The following is a 17,421-nucleotide window of genomic DNA, read 5'->3' on the forward strand; positions in this document are numbered from 1 at the left end:
TACTTGATGGAGTGGACCGATATTGTCCATTTTCGCTCCTGATATTAGGATTTGCAAAGTTGGAGCAAAACCGGATTATCTTTTCTCTTTTTGTGCAGTAAATTATTTTCTTTGAAAATGTTGATATTTTGTTGGGGAGGTACCAGAAGGAGTTGACCGATATTGCCCATCTTCGAACTCTATCTGACAATAATATAACGATGTACCCAGTTTGGATCGAATCGGATTCTCCCAGCCAGACAGACAGACGGACGGAAGTGACATCGCTAGATCGACTCCAAATATCCTGAAACGGGTTTGGTCCAAGGAAACCTAGCATTTAAACCGTTATTTCGATGAGTCAAGTTTTGGCCGTATCAAATGATATATACCCTCTCTAGCCATATGGCTGAGGGTGTAAAAAACTATTTGTTCACGCAATACCAAATTGTACCAAATATAGTACTTTTTAGTACTTATCGTGCAATTGTAGTACACATTTCCAAATCCACCTCCATACTTTAATCATTGACACCAACAGTACATCTGTCTAAAATTTTCACCTAATATCAAATTTAGTACAACTTAGTACTTTTCATACAATTGTAGTACACATTTTCAAAACCACCTGCATATCCAGCACTAGCTCTATCTCTTCATTTAATACTGGATTTAATACCATTTAGGATTTTAACTACAAATATAGGACGGATATCCAAAACCCCATTCATGTCTCAATTCCAGATCAGAACAATTATACTAAACATCCACGTCTATATCTTAACCACAGACACCAACGTTGACATCTATATCAAATTTCAGGATTTCAGCTCTAATCCTTCACCCAATACAAACTTTAGTGTCATTTAGTACTTTTCGTAAAATTATAGCTCACGTTTCTAAAACCATCTCCATATCTCAATTCCAGATATCAACAGAGACCCCAATATCAAATTTTAGGATTCCAGCCATATCCCTTTTTCCAATACCAAAGTTAGTACCGTTTAGTACTTTTCGCCCAACTATAGTACACATTTCTAAAACCACCCAAAAATGTCAAGGCTACGCATGAAAAGCGAACTAAAACCAAATTTAAGATTTTAAACACTATCTGTTTACCCAATTCCAAATTGTACTATTTAGTACTTTGGAGTACACATTTGGAAAACCTCCTCTTTATCACAAACCTATTACCAAAAAGGGCAAATACAAAGAATTTAGAGCTTCATCCGTTCACCCTAAACTTAACTGTTCCAAATTTAGTACCATTAAGTACAGTTTCCAAAAAGTACGAATTTCCAAATACCCAGCCTAATCACACGCCTGCGTACCAAGACTGACACTCGTGCAAAATTTTAAGATTCTAGCTTCAGCCATTTCTTTTGGATTTTGATTCTCAGTCAGTCGAATTCCTTCCTCCATATTCAATTATTATGCCCTCCACCATTCTATGGAGGGTATATTTTCTTTGTCATTCCGTTTGTAACTCCTCGAAATATTCATGATAGACCCATCAATGTATATATATATTCTGGATCAGCGTAAAATTCAAAGGCGATTTAGCGATGTCCGTATATCTGTCTGTTGTAATCACGCTATTTTCCGAACGTATTAAGATAGAAGGCTAAAATTTTGCACACATGTGTATTTTGCCAGTAGGCATGTTAAGTTCGTAAATCGTCCATGTCGGTCCATGTTTTCATAAAGCCCCCATATAACAGTGCCTTCTGGTATTCGATATTTTGATGATTTTAGCTACATTATTCACCCTAATTGTTTCTTATTTCGTATTCGAAGTTTGTAATGGGTACTACAACCTATGCCTAAGAATTTCGTATGCAGGTTCACGTCTTCGTATAGCCCCCATATAACGGTACCTCCCGACATTCGGTATTTTGATGATTTTAGAGACTTAATTCTCCCGAATTATTTCAAATTTCGTGTTCGAAGTTTGTAAGTGGTACTACAGCCTATGCCTAAAAATTTTCCATATAACAGTACCTCCCGATATTTGGATGATTTTAGTGACATTATCCATCGGAATCGTTTCAAATTTCGTATTCGAAATTTGTAATGGGTACTACAGCCTATGCCTAATGCAGGTCCACGTCTTCGTATAGCCTCCATACAACGGTATCTCCCTTTATTCGATATTTTGATGGTTTTAGCGACAATATTCGCCGGAATTGTTACAAATCCCGTATTTGAAGATTTCTTCCAAGTGGTGGAGGGTATTAATAGTTCGGCCCGGCCGAACATAGCTGTTCTGTTACTTGTTTTTATTTTTTATGTACTTTTTTTTGCAAGCGGAAATATGATTGCATTTCATAGTGTCGGTCATGAAACTGATATGTCATTTAACGAACAATGAGTACATTATTAATTTATCAATGGATTGTCTGTTGACTGTTTGAACAATTAAATTTTCACAAAGAAAGCGAGCTATGGAGGCGTGATGGAATTAAGTCACGTTGAATAAAAAGATGCACACATATATAAGGGGTGCAGATAGTAGGTGTTAATCCGGTTTACTCGGTTCTGCCTTTATGTTATCTCCAAATTTAGTAAATTTGGTCCTGTGTTACCTCATCCCTTCTCTCTCCATCGCCCCATTATGAAGTACCCTACCATTTGCAAGACATTAACCATTCCACTTTTCTTTTATTCACGTGCTAAATCACACACTACACATACACTCTCACACTTTCGCACTTCAAATAGAGTAGCTATGATGTTGTTGTTATTATTTTTTTAATGGTTCACATTTCTTTTCACACTTTACTATTTAAACAAAACAACAAGAATCGCCAAGGAACCACAATAACAAAGAAAATAGTAAAGAAAAGTATTTGATGCTAAAATTGTATTGAAAATAGAATTTATTTTGCAAAAAAGAAGCAGCAAAAAAAATTGGGGAAATATTGAGTCATTAAACGCAGATGGGAGCCGAAGTGTTTTCTTTTTGTTTAGCGTAAATTTAGAGAAGTAGAAAAAATTGGATAAATTTAGAAGAGAATGTAGCCGGCTGCTGTCTTTATTAAACAAGTAAATCAATAACTTGTCTTTGCAATTAAATTGGATTTATTAGCAAACCAATGGATGCAAATAATTTCAATATTGTGGTGTGAAATTGCTGAGATTATTCGCAAATATTTGCATGAGCAGTTAAAAATTCCAGAGAAATTATGCAATCATATTGACTACACCGTGAGTTCTAATAGGTATTTAAAACGAAACGAAACCTTGTAAAGGTACCCTTTAAAAGGAAAGGTAAACCAACTACCTTCTATATTACCAGTAGGTCGAAAATAATGGGTTATTCGTGGAAAATGCAAAGTAAACGCTATCCTCCACCGTTTAGAAAGAACTTGCAAATATTAAATTACCGAATATTTGGTGATTAAATGGGGCTAAAAATACTGAATATTGGGTAATATAGTTATATAGGGATATACGAAATCGAGTACCTGTATCTGCCAAAGAGGAGATAATGAAATAATTCCCTTGAAAAATGTGGCTAAAATCGGTACCAGTGTATAAGGGGATATACGAAGATGTTTATCTGTACAGGAAATTGTCTGACTGACTTAACACCCAGACGAAACGGTACTAAATAAAGTACATTTAGTACCGTTTGTATGTAGGAAGCTTTGAAAATTCGTACTTATATGTACTCAATGGTACTAAATTTTGCACAAATTGGAATTGTGATGAACCGATGGAGCTGGAATTCTGAAATTTGGAATGAGTGTCAATGATAGATGCACCAAAGGGTTATTGGAAATTTAAATTTTAAATTTAAGATATGTTCTAAAATGTTACTAAAATCCTTAAATGTTACAATTAGTATTATGTGAGAGGGAAATGTACTAAATAGTACTAAATTCGGAACACTTTGGTTTAGGGTGAATGAATGAAGTTGGAATTTGGCAATTTTGTATTGGGGGTCCCTGTTGGAAGTAGGTTCGTAATAAAGAGTTGGGTTTAGAGTGCACGAAAAGTACTAAATAGTACAACGTTTGGTACAATTTGGCTTCGGGTGAACAGAAAGAGCTTGAAATCTGAAATTTGACATTAGGGTCGCTGTTCATGTGTAGGCTGGACATATGCAAAATTATTGCGGAAATGTGTACTTTAATTGTACGAAAAGTACTTAATGGTACAACATTTGGCATTAGGTGAAGGGATAGAGATAAAATTCAAAAATTTGATGTTCGGATTACAGATGGTATTTGAGTTTGAGATGTGGTGGTGGTTTAGAAATTCGTCATAAATGTGTACAAAGAATACTGAATGGTACTAAATATTATATTCGGTGAAGGGATAAAGCTAGAATCTCGTAATTTGATATTGAGGTCTCTGTTGGTATCTGGGATTGAGGTATGATGGTGGTTTTGGCAATGTGTACTAAAATTTATTACTAAATTAGGATCATTGCTCTCGTCTAGGATGGATAGGTTGAGGATTGCTTTGGAAATGCGTTCTAAATGTTACTAAATTTGGAGACGTCGAAATAGTTTTGGACACTTGCCCCTATATATATACAGGGTGAGATGAAAAAACTGCAACCAACTTCAGACTGCTGTCATTTCTAAGCCACTCGTCCGACAGCTGTTAAAATTATTCCAGTGATAGCTCATTATATTGTTTACAAACGTACAAAAACATTTTGCTGAGAATTTTCCAGAAACCAAAAATTATTCGTGATGGAATTCAAGCGTGATTTCTTTATATTTGGCTGGAAAACCATAAGTGGCTATCGTTAGAGCACTCCAGCACTTGAATGTGCATAAATCATATCTCGTACCATCGCTTGTTACCGTGATACTGGTAGCGTAGCCCGATGTCAAGGAAGTTCGAAAAGTAAAGAAGCGACTTGATCGAAACCCGCGTCGCAGTGGCTGAAAAATGGCAAAAATTTAAAAATGAGCTCGGGGTAAAGCCATTGAAATTCCAAAAAGTGAACTTACACCGCAACGGAAAGAAAATAGACTCAAAAGAAGTAAAGAGTGGCTTCGCTTGGCCGAAAGTGGTGAACTGCCGAATTTGGTTTTCTCCGATGAGAAAACATTCGGTTGACCATCAGAAGTCAAGCGCCGGCCATGGTGTGGGCCGCCTAACAGCCCATGGTCGCTCTCCGTTCGTATTAATCGACCGTTGCATCAGAATAAATGCCGAATAAATATTCTGGAGGGTGTATTAACCAAAGTGTCGATCACCTCAAGCAAGCGCATCGCCGGGAATGGGCCAAAATAGCGCAGAGCAACATAAGGGCAGCGTGAGACGATTTCATTGGCCGTTTGAAGGCCATAATTCGTACCAAAGGTGACCAATTCGAACAAATCTAAACTTATTCTAAAAGTTGATGCTATTTCTGAAATATTTTGCTTTCATTCAATAAAATTAAAAAAAATATATATTAAAATTATGGCGTTTGACTTTGTTGCAGTTTTTTTTATCTCATCCTGTATTATGCCACTGCTCAAGAGAAAGACTATGAGCTATGGGAAACGTTCGACTTATGATCTCAGTGTACATTCTGACACGAATCTATGTGTCTTCTAAAATTTCTCAAAAAGGCTTTACTGGCTCTGTCGCCAAAGTTAAAACACGACTCTATTCGACGCTTTTCTGCGTCCTTATTCTTTCTCTACAAGATCTATCATCTTTAATATCTCTCAATTTTTATTCCTGCTTTCTTTTTATACCCTCCACCATACTATGGAGGGTATATTAGCTTTGTCATTCCGTTTGCGACTCCTCGAAATATTCATGTCAGACCCAACAAAGTATATATATTCTCGATCAGCGTAAAATTCTAAGACGATTAAGCGATGTCCGTCTGTCTGTCTGTTGTAATCACACTCTTTCTTTCGAACGAAGTGAGATAGAAAGTTAAAAATTTGCATTCATGTGTATTTTACCAGTAGACAGGTTAAGTTCTTAAGTGGGTCATGGCGGTCCACGTTTTCGTATAGCCCCCATATAAGGGTACATCCCGATATTCGGTATTTTGATGATTTTAGCAACATCATTCACCCAAATTGTTTCAAATTGCTTATGTCTAAAAATTTCGTACGCAGGTCCACGACTTCGTATAGCCCCCATATAACGGTACCTCCCTTTATATTCGGTATTTTGATGATTTTAGCGACGTTATTCTCCCGAATGGTTTAAAATTTCGTATTCAAAGTTCGAAACGGGTAGTACAGCCTATGACAAAAAAATTCGTATGAATTGGGAAATCTTCGTATAGCTCCCGTATAACGGTACCTCCCTTTATTCGGTATTTTGATGATTTTAGCTACATTATTCGCCGGAATTGTTTTACATTTCGTATTTGACGATTGACGTATTTGACTACAGCCTATTACAAAAAAGAAAAAAACCTATGCAGGTCCACGTTTTGTATAGCCCACGTATCAAGGTCATCATTTGAACGGTATTTTTGAAAATTCTCAAGTTCCTTCCAAATGGTGGAGGGTTTCAAAAGTTCGGCCCGACCGAACTTAGCTGCTATTTTACTTGTTCTTTTTCACGTAGGATGATAACAACGGACCTAAAAGTCTCCGAGGATGATAGTTATATTTTTTTCTACACATCCTTTAACCTAACCTAACAGAGCTATAGATTTGATTTTTTAGAAATATTTTGACAAGAATTTCTAAAGAAATACCCTTAATATTTTAAAATAAATATGTATGTTATACAGGGAATTTCGGACTAAAAATGTGGATTTTTAAGAATTTTTTAATTGACAGAGCACCAAATGTAAATTGTTGAGAATGTAAGCTAGCTGTAGGATTATTTTTACAATAGGGCTACTTCATGCCTTTGAATTTAAAAGAAATTTTCATTTTAAGTTTATTAGAACTTACATGAATTTTGGGCATTTTGTTGGCCAATATTTATAGCATTTTACAAAGTAGAGATGCAATTATAATGGGATTTAAAAATACTGCAAGAAGATATTTGTTCTATTGAAATTTAACATATGTTTTTTAAATTCTATGCATTCCAAGGTGGGTTAGGTCAGTTTAATTTCTTTTATTTTTCTTAATATATTATTTTTTATTTAGAGCTTAATATTTTTTTATATTTTCATATTATTGATATTTTGGTATCCTTGTAATTCGTAAAGTTTTAACTTGTTTCCAATTTTTAATTTCTTAAAACCTCTATTTAGCCAAAGGACCGCACAAAACTTTTTTCTTCGAGTTTAATCAAATTCAAAATTCAATGCATTTTCAATTGCCTTGCACACATTTCTATAAAATTACGCACATCACATTTTTCCAATTTTTTTTTTTAATTTTTAATTTATTCTATTTGTATTTCTGTTCAAAAAACACAGATACAAAATGCTCTTGATTATCGAACATTACAAATATCGCGCCTTTTTTCCTATGGTGTGCCGCCGCCACAGACGCGTGGTATCTATCACAAAAATTCAACACAGGCTACAACACGACGACGTTGCATGGAAAACTAAACGTTTCACTTTCTATTCGGCGATAACAAACCCCCATCAAGAGTGGCAGGCTAGTGGCAGAGGCAGCAACGTACGAGCAAACGAATGGCATGAAACTGATTTAGCGGTGCGGCATGGCCGGTGGCATATCCAAGGCAGCTCATTGTGGAAGACAAGACACACCAAAGGAGAATTTGGTTGGGAGCAGCGGTAACCTATCATTTATTGAAAGAAGCTTCCCAATGCAAACGGTTTGGCACTGATCATTTAGGAGAGAACAAAATCAACGAGCGAGCAAGCGAGCGAGAGAGAGTGCAAATGAATGATGATGTAAATTTTTGCAACAAATAAAGAAATAAATCTAGAGCGTTTTGGCTTGAGCAAAAATTACAATAATAACAACAACAAGAATATATATCTTCATAGCCTTATTTACATTCAAATATCTCGTGTTGCTTCTAATTTTCATACCCTATATTTTTCAATAATTCCGCACATTATAGAGTCTATGCAATATTTCAGGTGAATGATCACATTAAAATTGCAAAAACAACAAAAAAATGTCGAAAGAAGTAAACTAAAGGCTGTAGTTGGTGGTAACGACTAGGGGAAGCTCTACACAGTACAACATTGATGACTTCTACTAGGACAATATAAGGATCATTATACGGGTTTTTCTTTCGAAAGAGTCGTATATGAACTTTGAAATTCCCCATAGATAATGTCCAGAGGGGTAGAGCTCAGGTCCACGTTTTATACCGTCACTGAGAATATCTGCAACAATTTTCAGATTTAGGAAACTCCAGGAGGAGATTTGAAATTTAATAGAGGCATATTTCTAGAATCATTGGTAAAAAATGGGTCATATTTGTTCCTTTTTGCATAGAGTCCTCATATAATCGATTTCAAGTATTTTTCTTTATGTTTCAATCGTATTTATACCCTACACCACAAGGTGGTCAGGGTATTATGTCTTTGTGCATTTGTTTGTAACAGGCAGAAGGAAACGAGATAGACCCATAGTTCCTTTTGATGATCTGCATAGAATCACATTCTGAGTCGATTTATGCATGTCCGTCCGTCCGTCTGTCCGTCCGTCTGTCCATGTATTTTTGTAAACAAAGTACAGGTCGCATTTATTGCCCGATCCACATGAAATTTTGCAAAGATCTTTTGTTTGGCCCAAGGACGAACCCTATTGAAATAGCTCCCATATATATCTTTGTCCGATTTGCCTTTTATTGTGCACCATACGTGTAATATCAGCCCGAATTGTATGGAATTTTGCATATACACCCAAATTAGGCCTGAAAATATGTAAGCCAAATTTGATCGAAATCGGTTTAGATATAGCTATAGCTCCCATATATATTTGTTATGTTTGTCCACCGCCGCCGTAATATACACTATGCAACAACAATATTTGGGGAAATATATCAAATACAGCTCAGAAATACATTTGCTAAATTTTATTGAGATCGGTTCAGATTTGGATATAGCTCCCATATATAACTTCGTCCGATTTACCTTTTATTGTGTACCAAACGTCTAATATTTGTCCAAATGGGATGAAATTTGGCACTTAGGACCGAATTTAGTCTAGAAGCTAGTATGTAAAATTTGGTGAAGACCGGTTCAGATATAGCTATAGCTCCCATATATATTGTTCATCCGATTTGTTATTTTTGTCCACCGCAGCCGCAATATGCACTATGCAACAACGATATTCAGGGAAATATATCAAATACAGCTCAGAAATATCTTTGCCAAATTTTATCGAGATCGGTTCAGATTTGGATATAGCTCCCACATATATCTTTATCCGATTTCAAATTAATTGTGCACCAAATGGGCAATACAATTCCGAATTTAAAAGATACAAATGCTTCGGCATATTTAGTCCTTTGAACTTTAAATTATAATTATAATCATAGCGTGTATGATTGAATTCTCCCATAAAAACTTTTAATTGTTATTTGGAGCTCTACTTAATTAGCAAAGTGGTGTAGGGTATCATAAAGTCGGCCCCGCCCGACTTTAAGACTTTCTTTACTGGTTTTCAATTCATATTTCCCAAACAATTCACATCCAATTTGGCATTTTGATTTTTAAACCCTCCACCATACATAGTATGGAGGGCATATACAAAGGTGGCAAAAAACTAAAGCAACTAAAATCGCAAAGACAATAAATGCCCTGTAACTTTTACAAAAATAAACAAATCGTAATTATTTTTTCAGTTTTAAATTCATTGTCCTTTAAAAAACTAAGAATGAAAATACAAAAATAATTTTGAATGAAAAATAATATATGGAAAACTAAAATGAGCCAATTTTCGCATGCTCGAAACTAAAACAACTTTTGATTATTTATTTTAAAATAATTATATTTTGGCTATTAGTCTATAGCATAATCATTATTTTTGATAGCAGCTGCACACCTACGAGGCATTGAATCTATAACACGCTCAGTTAGGTCCTTGGGTATGCTTTCCCAGGCACCCTGAATTCTTTGGAAAATGTTGTGTTTATTTGTTTCCGAATCTCGCTTGATCTTCCTGTCTACGATACTCCAAAGGTTTTCTATGGGGTTTAGGTCAGGTGATTGTGCGTCCATGACAAAACATCGATTTTTGCCTCCCGCAACCAATTGTTGACAAGTTTTGATGCATGTTCCGGACCATTGTCATGCTGAAACACCCAGCCGAATATTTTTCTCAGCGAAAGGGAACAACGTGATATCCAACACATCTTTGTTAACAAACCGATCCATAACTTCCTTTATTTCGTGGATAGGCACAAGTCCATAGAAAGAAAAACAGCGCCACACCATTTTTGATCCTCCCTCATGCTTTACTGTACCCTTGCACCGTCAAATTGTTCATGTCTGAGCATTTAATATTAAACGTAGACTTATCCCAGAATAAAATGTTTTTACATTGAGCAGTTTAATAGTTAATTTTATTGTTTCCGAAAGCCATCCTGCCTTTCCGATTTTTTCTTTTTTGATGGCTTACGGACATACAGAACAGCTTCCACTACTCGTCTACACACTCATCTCGAGCTCTCTCACCAATTCATTTGAACTCTTAAATTGTTGTTTTTTATATCTCTCACAATTTGTTGATCAGTACAGGCTGAAGTTTTTCATAGCCTTCATCTGTTATAGACTGTTACTACTGATTCAGTTTCAAAAAACCGACTTAGTATACGAGTAATCACAGAAATATTTATGAAATATTTCTCGGAAATCATTTTCTGCGATATCTTGTTTTCATAGTCAGTGATAATTTGCTGTTTTATTCATGTACATGTATTTGCTTCTAGCCATTTTTTTGCACAGATCAGTCTTTTGTCTGCAGACAGGTCAAGTTCTCGAGGTGATCGACACTTTCGTATTTTGTAGTATCAATCTTGCTTTCCAAATACTCCAGACACAAAAGTCCAACGGATTGGTATCCGGAGATGTTGGTGGCCATTATGCGCTGGAAATGAAGCGAGGAACCACATTTTGTAACCATTCTTGGGTGGCGCGTGCTGAGTCCGATGGTGCTGATTCCTGTTGGAATGTCCACCCTCCACAATATTTTCGCGATAATATTCGGCATTTTTTCTGATGCCACGGTTGATTAATAAGAGCGGAGAGCGACCATCGGCTGTTATGGCGGCCCACACCATCACCATGGCCGATGGTGATGGTGTGAGTTCTGGTGACCAACCGAAGGTGCACATTTTCAGCTGATCTCTTTTGCAAGTAAACACGATTATTTTGTTTGTTTACAAACTGCTGGACAACGAATGTTTTCTCATCGGAGAAAACCAAATTCTCTTTAGCTCTTTTGAGTCTATTTTCTTTCTGTTGCGGTGTAAGTTCTTGCACTTTTCGGAATTTCAATGGCTTTACCCCGAACTCATTTTTTAATATTTTCCGAATGGAATATTGCGATATGTTCAGCTCACATGCTATTTTTCGGCCACTTCGCAGCGGTTTTCGATCAAGTCGCTTCTTTAATTTTCGAACCATTTCGTTTATGCATTTCATCCCAACATTACGCCCAAAATTAAATTTAGAACCTCACCTAAATTTTTCATTGTCCAATGTTAATCTCGATGTAGCCACACAAGAAGACGCCAACAAAGCGTCCTCGGTGACTTGAAAGTCGTCTATCGCCAACTATTTATTTACTTTATTTGCTGTCTTTGTTTGAGATAACATTTGTACGTACATACATATTTATTTTTATATATTTTATTTGTGTGTATTTTCGATAATAAAACATATAAATGAAATGAAAAGTCGACGTCGAAGAAGAAAAATACAAAAAAAAAACATGCGGTTCCAATCGGTTCCGTGCACCACCAAGAAAGAAGTAGCAATAACAAAAACAAGCCCACCAAGAAGTACGACCAACATGTGTCTGCAACACACAGCGAAACAAGGAACAGCACCGCTAAAAACCTTTGTTATACGCCATGGGCGTACTGCTACTGCTGTTGTTGTTGTATAAATTTCGTTTTGATATCAAAATTTTCAATGAATTTGTTTGAGAGTGTGCGTGTCTGTTTGTTAAATGTTGTAAATGTTTGCTTACAAGATACAGTGGAGCCATGATGTTTGACACAGTGAACTATTTTTTTGATAAAAAGGCTATGTTTAAAGGCCTTTAAAATTTCGCAAGAACCAAAATCTGATAAAATCTTTTAAAATTCACGTTTCGAGGCATCTAAAAAACCATTTTGAGTCATAATTAATTTCTAGGAAATGATTAAAAAGCATTTTTTAAAGTCTTCAAAAAAAGTATAAGAAATCTAGAAATCTAGTCCTAATTTAAAGGCCTCAAAAATTTTTAAAAAATTTTTAACTTTCAGCGTATCTAAAAAATAATCGAGTCCTTTTGAATTTTTAAATGGTTGGTACCTTGAAAATTAAAAAAAGGTTTGAAAAATAAAACACAGAGGGCTTCAGAAATTCCAAAAAGATCCACGTGTAGAGACCATTAACAATTCCTAAAATGTGTTTCAAAAATCTGCAATTAGCTTAAAATCTTCCAAAAAATTGTGACTTTTACATTTTTTAAAAATAGTTAAAATTTAATTATTTTCAAAATTCTCAAAAAAAAAAAATACTTTAAAATCTACATCTAATGATTTTTAAATCTTCCGTAAATAGATTTTTATAACACGCTTTTGACATTTTTCTTGAAAAAATATATTAAAAATTTTCGTTTGGTGACTTTTAAGAATTCTTCCAAAGTATTCTGAAACTCCAAGCTTAGAGACTTTTAAAATATCTCCAAAAATATTTCAAAAGTCCACATTTAGTGATTTAAAACAAATCAAAACCATATACTAAAAATTTACGTTTGGAGACTTTTAAAAATGTCCCAAAAAATTTATTAAAAATTTAAGTTTGGAGACTTTTGAAAATCTCCCAAAAAATTTATTAAAATATACGTTTGGAGACATTGAAAATTTATTAAAAATTCACGATTTGAGAAAAAATTTGTAAAATCTGTGTTCGGAGACTATAAAAGTTTTCAAAAAAATCGTGTTTGGAGACTTTTGAAAACTTTTTAAACTTATCGAAAAAATATTAAAAAATTCGAAAAATTATTTAAAAAAATCTTCGTTTGGAATCTTCTAGAAATTCTGCAAAAAATATTTTAAAACCCATCTATTGAATAATGAAAAAATCCATGTTTGGAGACTTTGAATTTTTTTCGAAAAATCATTTTAAAAAATCCTCGTTTTGAGACATTTAGAAATTCTACAAAATATTTGAAAAAATCCAAGTTTAAGGGACTATTTAAAATTTAGTAAAGTGTAATAAATGAGTCCGCGTTTGGAGACTTTTAAAAATTATCCAAAATATATTCTAAAATAAAAATCTACGTTTAAAGAATTTTAAAATGTCTTCAAAAAATGTTTTGAAAATTACAACCAAAAATAATCACTTTTGGAGACTTTTAAAATTCTCGACAAATTCTTTTAAAAGCATTCGTATTTGGTGACTTTTAAAATTCTCCAAAATTTATTGGTAAAATACAAAGTTGGAGACTTAAAAAAAAATCTCGAAAAAAATATAAAAAACAGGTTTAGGGTCTTCGTTTAGGGTAGTTCAAAGATTTTTTTAAATCCTACAAAAATATTAAATAAAATCCGCCACCCGTCCTAATTTTTAAAAATGTAAATAGTTCAAAAGAATTCTCGAAAAATCAGATTCCTTTAAAAATTGTCTCCTTCAAAAATTCTCGAAAAATCACTTTAAAATCCACATTTAGAGACTTTTAAAAAATTCTCAAAAAAATATTTTTAAAAAATCAATTACTAGTCTCCCAAAGTTGACTCTTTTAAAAATTCTCAAAACATAGTCCAAAAAAATTACATTCAAAGCCTTTTAAAATTCTCGAAAAATTTTGTCAAAAACATTCGTGTTTGGAGACTTTTAAAAATTCTCCAAAATTTATTAGAGAAATACAAGTTTGGAGACTTTTAAATAATTTTCAAAAAAATATATAAAAAACACGTTTAGGGACTTTTAAAAATCCCCAAAAAAATCCACTCCAAAAAGTTTCAATGTTCAAAGATTTTTTTTTAAATCCTACAAAAATATTTTAAAAATCTCGGCCAACCGTTTCTCGAAAAATCAGACTCCTTTCAAAATAGACTCCTTCAAAAATTCTCGAAAAATCATAGCAAAAATTCACATTTGGAGACTTTTAAAAATTCTCGAAAAATTATGTAGAAAACCAATTCCAAGTCTCCAAATGTTCTCTTTTAAAAATCCTCGGAAAATTATTCAAAAAAAAAACGTTCGGAGACTTTTAAAAATTCTCGATTTTAAAAACATTTAATTTTGGAGACTTTTAAAAATTCTCCAAAAATTATCGAAGAAATACAAGTTTGGAGACTCTTAAAAAATTCCCGAAAAAAATATAAAAAACACGTTAGGCACTTTTAAAAATTCTACAAAAAATATTTGAATTCCACTATTGGAGACTTTTAAAAATTGCCCAAAAAAGTCTACTATTTCAAATATTCCAATGTTTAAAAATTTTTTTAAATTGTTCAAATTTTTTTAGATATGTTCGCCAGACGCCCTATTTTTTAAGTTGTTTTATATTATTTTTAATTTCAAATCCTAAAAACTTGAAACATCCTAATAAAATTTGTGTTAGATGCACACACACACATAAATGTAATACATACCCAATCGTAAACTGCAAACAGATCCATAATTAAATGAGCATGTTTCAATAAACGCCATCAACAGATGTGGAGCTTGAGTGGAAAATGGAAAGTGGGAGAGCATTTAAAGAGAATTTTCAATTTCCCTCCAACATTATTTTTATCTCTCTTTGAATTTTTTGTTAAAGAAAACAAAATTTTCAGCGCAGTGCCAAAATTTTTGTGTATGCCTTACTGAGGCAGTCAACCACCGCAGCACGTCGCACCAATTAATGGTACATCACGATGATGATGTTGGTGTTGTGTAGATCGCAACGTAATTTTCGTGAATAATGATGTTGACTTTGTAGAATAAAGGGAACAAACACAAAACTAATTTGTCAAATGATGCGTTTTTTGAATTTTGAAAATTGAAAGGGGACACACACGCACAATAGTGTAAATTTCACAAAAACTGGGCCACTGACAGCGTTGTGACCAATAATTTTTAAAAATCGTTTTCGATTCTAACGGTGTTAGATACAATTTTAGGGTTATCTTAAATTTGTTTTCATTAAATATTCACGTACTTATTTTAAACGAAATTTGAAACGCGACATAGACACGAAATTTATCGGAGAAAGGTTTTTAAAATACAAAATGTTCGAATATTTTTTTCAACATTATATTTTCAAATTTCTAACAAATTCAAATTTTCCAAAATTTTAGTTTTTTGTAGACAAGGAAAAAACGACGACAAATTTGGACGAAACACACGAACGTTCTAAATAACGCGCCAATTGCAACTGAAAGTTTGTCTTTTCGGGAAGAAAAGCGATTCGATTTGAAAACAGACAGAAATGCATTCAAAGCAAAAAAAATCTCTTTGAAAATTGATTTTCCCCCTCAAAATGACTCTCAGAAAATCGAAAAGAGTTTTTCTCAGGCCAAGCAAGTAGAGATGCTATTCTGGTATGCTTTGCCACCCCCACCACACCACAACCAATTTGTTTTTCATTTAAAATTCATCGCCACTTGAAACTGCTTGTTTTTCCAGATTTAATTCTATCGACGAAGAAATGAAAACTATTTGTTGGAAAAATCTTTGCATCTGTAATGTGAGCCACAAAAATGTAGACACCAAAAGAAAAATGGGACATTTTGTAGAGAGATGGGAATTGTATAAAATAAATACATGCAGTTGGTAGGTGACACTTCACAATGTGACAATGTGTTGAAAAATGTTATATGCTGCATCTGTGCGTAAGGATGATGTGTTTCAATCCAGGGAAAGTGTTTCCAAAGAGATCATCTCCGGTCTGAGAATACACAAGTATTACACAATGTGGGTCAAATTAACGGGAAAGTTGATTGTTTTAAATAAATAAGAACAAGTGTTTATGAACGGGGAGAAAAATAAATAAACCTACCAAATCGCTATTGTTCGAATCGGTTTGGAATGAAAATATTTTACTAAAAATTTCATATCAAAAGGCAACACTCAAAAATTAAAAGATGGAATGACTTTGTACCAGACCTCCGAAAAACTCTCTCGAATTCTTGTAAAGAGTGAAAGAAAACAATGAAACTATATTTTGCAGCTTCGTTCGTATAAAAGTGACACTTCATTGCTAGTGTTAAAGTGGGTGCAAAATTCGTTCGAAAACGAGCAGATTCTATACTTGCCGAACACTCTTTTAATTTTTGTCATATGTACAGGGTGAGATAAATGCAACAAAGTCAAACGCCATCATTTTTAATTTTTTTGAATGAAAGCAAAAAATTTTAGAATAAGTTTCGATTTGTTCGAATTGGTCACCTTTAAAACGAATTATGGCCTTCAAACGGTCAATGAAACCGTCACAGGCTGTCCCTCTAATTGTCATAGTATGCAATAATAACGGTAATGGGAAGCTCTGCTGTGCATAGTGGTGTATAGAATCACATACTAGGTTTAGGACACATTAAACTGACTCAGTGGCGTAACTCATTGAATTATCGTGTGTTATTCTAAAGGAAGGATATTCTTTAACAAATGTCTTTCATATCCTATATCTGAAAATTTCGCTCAAGTCGAATAATAACTTATATCTTCCCAGCTGGATTTTTTTTTTATCAAAATTATTGATTAAAAGTCATGACCAGTCGAGTGACCAAGGGTAACCAAGAGGCTTAAAGGATCTCAAGTCCTATACCAATACACCAATAATGTTGAAGTTGTAGATATAACTCATTCAAATTTTAGAGTAAGTTTAGATTTCTTCGAATTGGTCGCCTTTGACACGAATTATGACCTTCAAACGGCCAATGAAACCGTCACAGGCTGTCCCTCTAATTGTCATAGTATGCAATAATAACGGTAATGGGAAGCTCTGCTGTGCATAGTGGTGTATAGAATCACATACTAGGTTTAGGACACATTAAACTGACTCAGTGGCGTAACTCATTGAATTATCGTGTGTTATTCTAAAGGAAGGATATTCTTTAACAAATGTCTTTCATATCCTATATCTGAAAATTTCGCTCAAGTCGAATAATAACTTATATCTTCCCAGCTGGATTTTTTTTTATCAAAATTATTGATTAAAAGTCATGACCAGTCGAGTGACCAAGGGTAACCAAGAGGCTTAAAGGATCTCAAGTCCTATACCAATACACCAATAATGTTGAAGTTGTAGATATAACTCATTCAAATTTTAGAGTAAGTTTAGATTTCTTCGAATTGGTCGCCTTTGGCACGAATTATGACCTTCAAACGGCCAATGAAACCGTCACAGCTGCCCGAATGTTGCTCTGCGGTATTTT

General features: G+C 34.0%; 1 protein-coding gene across 8 annotated transcripts in view; it reads right to left on the bottom strand.

Moving 5' to 3' along the window:
• Window positions 1–15,260, bottom strand: part of LOC101887637 (pericentrin) — a 103,315-nt gene extending 88,055 nt beyond the window's left edge. For 2 of the 8 annotated variants that reach the window (XM_059129239.1, XM_059129237.1), the window contains exon 1: window positions 14,659–15,260. In XM_059129239.1, the coding sequence (XP_058985222.1) occupies window positions 14,659–14,685 (27 nt within the window). In that variant the 5' untranslated portion in view covers window positions 14,686–15,260. Of the gene's footprint in view, window positions 1–6,857; window positions 7,750–14,658 lie in introns of those variants that run through there. The other 6 variants (XM_059129233.1, XM_059129236.1, XM_059129234.1 and 3 more) reach the window with 6 other exon arrangements.
• Window positions 15,261–17,421: the final 2,161 nt, after the last annotated feature.

The sequence above is a fragment of the Musca domestica genome, unplaced genomic scaffold (assembly GCF_030504385.1).
Source record: "Musca domestica strain aabys unplaced genomic scaffold, Musca_domestica.polishedcontigs.V.1.1 6, whole genome shotgun sequence".
Taxonomy (NCBI): Eukaryota; Metazoa; Arthropoda; class Insecta; order Diptera; family Muscidae; genus Musca; species Musca domestica.